The 6,012-nt window shown below is 43.1% G+C and overlaps 1 protein-coding gene across 8 annotated transcripts in view; it reads right to left on the bottom strand.

The window, feature by feature from the left end:
• The window catches only part of jmjd1cb (jumonji domain containing 1Cb), a 181,519-nt gene that overhangs the window by 32,316 nt on the left and 143,191 nt on the right, over positions 1-6,012 (bottom strand). For all 8 annotated transcript variants that reach the window (XM_076297813.1, XM_076297815.1, XM_076297814.1 and 5 more), the window contains 2 exons: positions 4,900-5,072; positions 1-702 (listed from right to left, as the gene is read on the bottom strand). The exon at positions 1-702 is cut by the window's left edge and continues 1,616 nt beyond it. In XM_076297813.1, the coding sequence (XP_076153928.1) occupies positions 1-702; positions 4,900-5,072 (875 nt within the window). The remainder of the gene's footprint in view (positions 703-4,899; positions 5,073-6,012) is intronic.

Raw genomic sequence — 6,012 nt, 5'->3', positions numbered from 1 at the left:
TGCTCCGTAATCTTGCCCACCAGACCCTCACCTTCTGGTTGGTGCTTGATAAGAGGCGGGGGCTTTGAGAGGGACTTCGAGCCCCCCCCACTGTTGCCTGCCCCTGCCCCTGTCACGCCGCTGCCGTACCCGAGGGACAGGGCGCTCTGGGAGGACGTGGGGGGTCCCACGACCTTGTCAAAGAACGAGTGACAAGGGGAGTTCAGCTCTTTGGAGGGATAGAGGCGAGGAGGCTCGTTTACCACGCTGTTGGACAAAGTGGTGAAGTAGTTACTCTGCGGCTTGAACTTGTAGAGCTCCGAGGCAGAGGGCGGGCGATGCGACTCCGCTGAGTCCCGCTCGATGGGGGCTGACGGGGCGTGGGATTTGGGGGCGCCTGTAGGGGGCGCCGCTGCGGAGATGGGGATGGGTTGGGGCATGCGGGGGTACGGCTCGCGCTCGGACTCGGAGGGCCGGAGCTTGGCAGTGAAGGGCGCCACCTCGCGGCTCTCTTGCAGGATGCGCCGGTTCTCCTCCTTGTACTTGATGGCGCGCTCCGAAGCGTCCGGCGGCGGAACCAGACGGGGCGTTTTAGACGGAGGGTCCAGGTAGCCACGGTGGAGCTCCTTTCCTGTCGGCGTGCGGCTGCGATCTGGCTCCTGTTTCAGGTGGGCCGCTGCTAGGCTACCCATGTGGTCAGCAAAGGCCTTCTTCTCCAGTTCCCTGTGAGACAACATTTGAACAAGTCAAACATCAAAACATCATGAGATGGCTATTCAACATGTATTTCCTGCACGATAAAACAAACTTAATTTTCCTATTTTCGATGGGGCATGATTGCAGTTACCTCTGATGCTATTAGTGATACTCTACATGAGTGCAAGCAACAAGTAAGTGTGTGTGTGTGTGTGTGTGTGTGTATGTGTGTGTGTATGTGTGTGTGTGTGACTATATGTGTGTGTGTATGTATGTGTCTAATTTGCACACACAACCTTGATTTTTTACTTTTAACTGAGACATGGTTAGATCAAGCAAACAGTGCTGCTACTCTCATCGAATCAGCTCCCCCAAATTTCAGTTTTTTGAGTGCAACCAGAGCAAATAAAAGAGGTGGGGGGATAGCCACAATTTTCAAGACGTCTTTTCAGTGCAATCAGTCGTCATTCGGTGACTTTACTTCATTTGAATATCTGTGTGCATGCATTAAGTCTTCTCCTCAGATTTTATTGCTATCAGTTGTTTGCATAGAGTTTGACTGTCTTATTATATCAGGGGATCTAAACTTGCATGTGGATAATCCTGAAAACAATTATGCCAAGGAATTCATTGCACTAATCGATACTTTCTCCCTAACACAGCATGTACAGGGGCCAACACACTCTCTCGGCCATACCCTCGACCTTGTTATCACAAAGGGTCTCGATGTCTCTACAGCTGTTAAAGACCTGGCCTTATCTGATCATTTCTGCGTGTTCTTTGATGTGTCTATGTCCCCACACACTCAAAACACAGCTATGATGGTAAAAAGGAGAATCATAAATGATCAGACAAGTGCTCTCTTTGAGCAAGCACTTTCACTAAAGTCAAGTCAACTGTCAGACTCTGAAGACTTATTTGATCACTTTAATGCAAAAATGGCAAACATTATGGATGACATTGCTCCATTACAATTCAAGAAAGTTAAGGACAAACAGAAAGCACCATGGAGGCAAAATCCAGCAGTTAAACTTCTAAAAAGAGAGTGTAGGAAGACTGAAAGAAAATGGCGTAAATACAAACTTCAGATCCACTATGAATTCCATAAAGAGATGCTCCGCACATATAACTCTGAAATATGCAAAGCAAGACAGTCTTTCTTTTCTAACATTATCAATAGAAGTTCAAATAACACTCGTATTCTATTTTTAACTGTTGATAAGTTAACAAATCCCCCCTCACAATTAGCGCCTGAACTTCTCTCAACTAATAAATGCAATGAGTTTTCATCTTTTTTTAAAGGTAAAATTGACAAAATCAGACTCAACATATCTGCTCAATTACAAATTCAACAACCTGAACTTCCAGCAACAAACAGAGGGAAACTAAACTTGATGTCAGAGTTCAGCTTGATAGACTACGAAACACTTGAAAAAACGGTACAGAATCTCAGCTCTTCCACATGTGTCTTAGACACTCTGCCTACCAATTTCTTCAAAACTGTTTTTCACCTCATAGCGGCGGATGTCCTTCAAATTGTAAATGTATCACTGCTGTCTGGCACTTTTCCTAAGTCACTGAAAACAGCTGTTGTAAAGCCACTTCTCAAGAAGAATAACCTGGATGCCTCCATGCTAAACAATTACAGGCCCATATCCAATCTACCTTTTATTGGCAAAATTATTGAAAAAGTAGTCTTTAATCAATTAACCACCTTCCTAACATCAAATGGGTATTTTGATTACTTTCAGTCTGGTTTTCGGGCAAATCACAGCACTGAAACAGCTCTCATTAAAGTTTCCAATGACATAAGCCTCAACACAGATTCAGTTAAAACATCAGTCCTAGTGCTACTGGACCTTAGTGCAGCATTTGACACTGTTGATCACAATATTTTACTACACAGACTAGAACACTGGGTTGGATTTACAGGCATAGTTATCAGCTGGCTAAAATCATATCTACAAGAAAGGAGCTTCTTTGTTGCCATCGGAAACTGTACCTCAACACCAACGTCCTTGACCTGTGGTGTTCCCCAGGGGTCGATCTTGGGGCCACTATTATTCAACCTCTATATGCTCCCACTTGGACAAATCATTCAAAATAATTTGATTTCATATCATAGCTATGCAGATGACACACAAATTTACTTAGCTCTATCACGAAACGACTATGGTCCTCTTGAATCTATGTGTCAGTGTATAGAACAAATCAACACCTGGATGTCTCAAAATTTTCTTCAGCTGAACAAAGAAAAAACTGAAGTAATTATATTTGGTAAAAATGAGGAAAAACTTAGGGTTGCCACTCTCCTTGACACAAAAGGGTTGAAGGCAAAGGATACTGTTAAAAATCTTGGTGTATTAATTGACAGTGATCTAAATTTCAACAGCCACATGAAAGCGATAACTAAATCAGCTTTTTACCACCTCAAAAATATTGCCAAACTCAGAGGGCTGATGTCAAAATATGACTTCATTCATGCATTTATCTCCAGCAGGGTTGATTACTGCAATGGACTGTTCACAGGCCTTCCTAAAAAGACTATTAAACAGCTTCAGGTGATACAAAATGCAGCAGCTAGGATTCTAACAAAAACTAAAAGAACTGACCACATTACTCCAAGTCCTTGCACTGGCTTCCAGTAAGTCACAGAATTGACTTTAAAGCACTATTGCTTGTTTATAAATCAGTAAATGGAGCAGGACCTAAATACTTGTCAGACATGCTTCAGCAGTACACACCTTCTCGTCCTCTCAGGTCCCAGGTGAAAAACCTGCTAGTAAAACCTACAGTTAGAACTAAACATGGTGAAGCAGCTTTTAGCTACTATGCGGCTCAGCTGTGGAACCAACTTTCGGATGACATCAAAAAGGCCCCAACTGTAGCCAGTTTTAAATCTAGACTTAAGACCAAACTGTTCTCAGATGCTTTCTGCTAACTGTGCCGAGTTACAAATTCTGAATCTGCCTTGATAATTATTCTACTTTGTCTTCTATTACTTTTTTTACTACTTTTGCCTTTGTTTTTGCCTACTAATTATTCTTTATTTTTTAATTATTTTACTTTGTTTTATGTTTTCTTTTTATTATGATCTTTACCTTTTAACTATTCTTTGACTATATTGCCCTTCTATGCTTTTATTTGTTATTATTGTTTGGTTTTGTTTATGTAAAGCACATTGAATGACCTCTGTGTATGAAATGCGCTATATAAATAAACTTGACTTGACTTGACTTGACTTGTGTGTGTGTGCCCACGAGAGCATACTTGTACACTTTGTGCAAGATGCACACACAAGCCAGATTATTTTGGTAAACGCAGACGAATTACACATTACATAACAAAAACCCTAATGACACTCCAGCTGAAACAACTCCTCAAAGAAAAGGGGGCCATGCTTTCAGATCTGGGCAACAGTGTGTACTTTTCCCCCCAGCGTTAGGTAACCGTGCTGGGGAAGGATTGTTCGAGTCCAGCCTCCCCTTGACTGGCCGTGGCAGTGGGAACGAGGCGAGTGGTAGGCTCTGGTAGGGGTGTGATAATAGAGCCGTTTCATGCGGAGCAGGGAGCTGAATGGTTGTATAGTGCTCCCGTCACATGCCGTTTGTTCCACCTCGAGGTCACAAGGTATTTTAAGCAACAGCAGGGGAGACGCGTGCTTACACAAAACACACACACACACACAGGCAGTCACACTCTCACACACAGAGGTATGCAATCACTCATTAACACACACACAGAGGCATGCAATAGCGCACACACACACACACACACACACACACACACACACACACACACACACACACACACACACACACACACACAAGCATTGAGACATACACATATGCACACTGAGTACATGTGAATAGAGTCTAAAAAATAACTGAACAGACACATACACTCAAAGGAACAAAAAACACACACACACACAGAAACACAAAAATAAAAACTAGCAGCAAACGTTAGTATGGCAGGGCCATGGATGATGCACACATAAACACAAGCGATTCTAATTCAATGAGCCCAGACATTCTTTAGAACGTTCATGTTCCAACATTCCTGGACACCCCTAATGGAGCTTGTGTGCGGATATTCCTTCCTATTTTATTTTGACGATATCACTTTTTTCATCCAGCACCTACTTTTGGATGTGCGCACGTTACTGTACGTTTGTTTGGGCGCGCCTAACGTCTAGACATTCGGGTTGTGGTCAACACTCACTCTTTGTGGTGCTCTCCTGCGCTTTTGCAGAGTGGCGGGCTGGCGTGGGAGCCGATCTTGATGGGCCGGTGGGGGTCGGCGCTGGCCGGTCTGCCCGGGACGTGGCTCAGGAGACCGAGGCCGTCAGCCGACGACACCGGGGTGTGCTGGTGGAGCCAGGGGCTCGGCGTGTTCTGTTTCACAAACAAACACACACACGTACATATAAATAGATCGATGTACACACACACACACACACACACATCTATATGTATATAAATAGATAGATATACACACACACACACACATGCAAGCACACATGGTTGCACAGGCATACCCACGAATGGTACAAGTGTAAGAAAAGGCCATGGTCCAACCATGCAGCCCACACACAAACACTTTTCCTCACCTTCCCAATGGTTTCCTTTCTCTTTCATTAACTTGACTGCTTGTGTCAATACAGTGGTACAGCTTTCAAACAAGGGATTCTCATGCCAAATTTGTAACATGCAACATTTATTATTATGCAACATTTATTATTATTATTATTATATTATATATTATTATGTATTATTATTAAATGCCTCTCTTAGTTTGTTTTTCTCTCTCTCTCTTTCTCTCGCTCATCAACATGAGGCCTTTTCTTTTGACTTTTTCACATGAACGCTTTCACTTCTACACCATTCCTTTGCTTATGCAAGTTCCTTGGGGGTACTCACTGTTCTTTTTCCCTGCCTGGTGTGGATGCTGACTAAATCTTTGTATACACGCAGTACACCGACACAGACACAGACACAGACAGATAGGCACACAAACATGCATGTAGGATAGCACATCCATATTTAGTAAAGACCTTAACACTAGAGGTAGGATAAACTACATATAGATGCATGACACGATTGTAGCCTTTCTGATTGTAGCCTAACACGACAGCTCGGTGAGTGTCTAAAAGCCAAATTTGACCCTTTCTGGTCAAATACACTATACTAAAACTATTACATCTAATCCAGTTCAAATCGAATGGTGGACTAAATACCTACCCTCCTCAGGCTGCAGTCCGAGCTCATGTTACGTTGATCTGAACACTGTATTTATTAATTCCATTTGCTCACTCAATAACTGCCAAATGTGACA

Source organism: Alosa pseudoharengus, unplaced genomic scaffold (assembly GCF_046254945.1).
Source record: "Alosa pseudoharengus isolate Yale_2024_CS ecotype anadromous, Long Island Sound unplaced genomic scaffold, YU_APseudo_1.1 YU_APseudo_1.1_scf_21, whole genome shotgun sequence".
In the NCBI taxonomy this organism is placed as follows: domain Eukaryota; kingdom Metazoa; phylum Chordata; class Actinopteri; order Clupeiformes; family Clupeidae; genus Alosa; species Alosa pseudoharengus.
The sequence above is the reverse complement of the archived record's forward strand: the minus strand, read 5'-3'. Positions and strand labels throughout refer to the sequence as shown.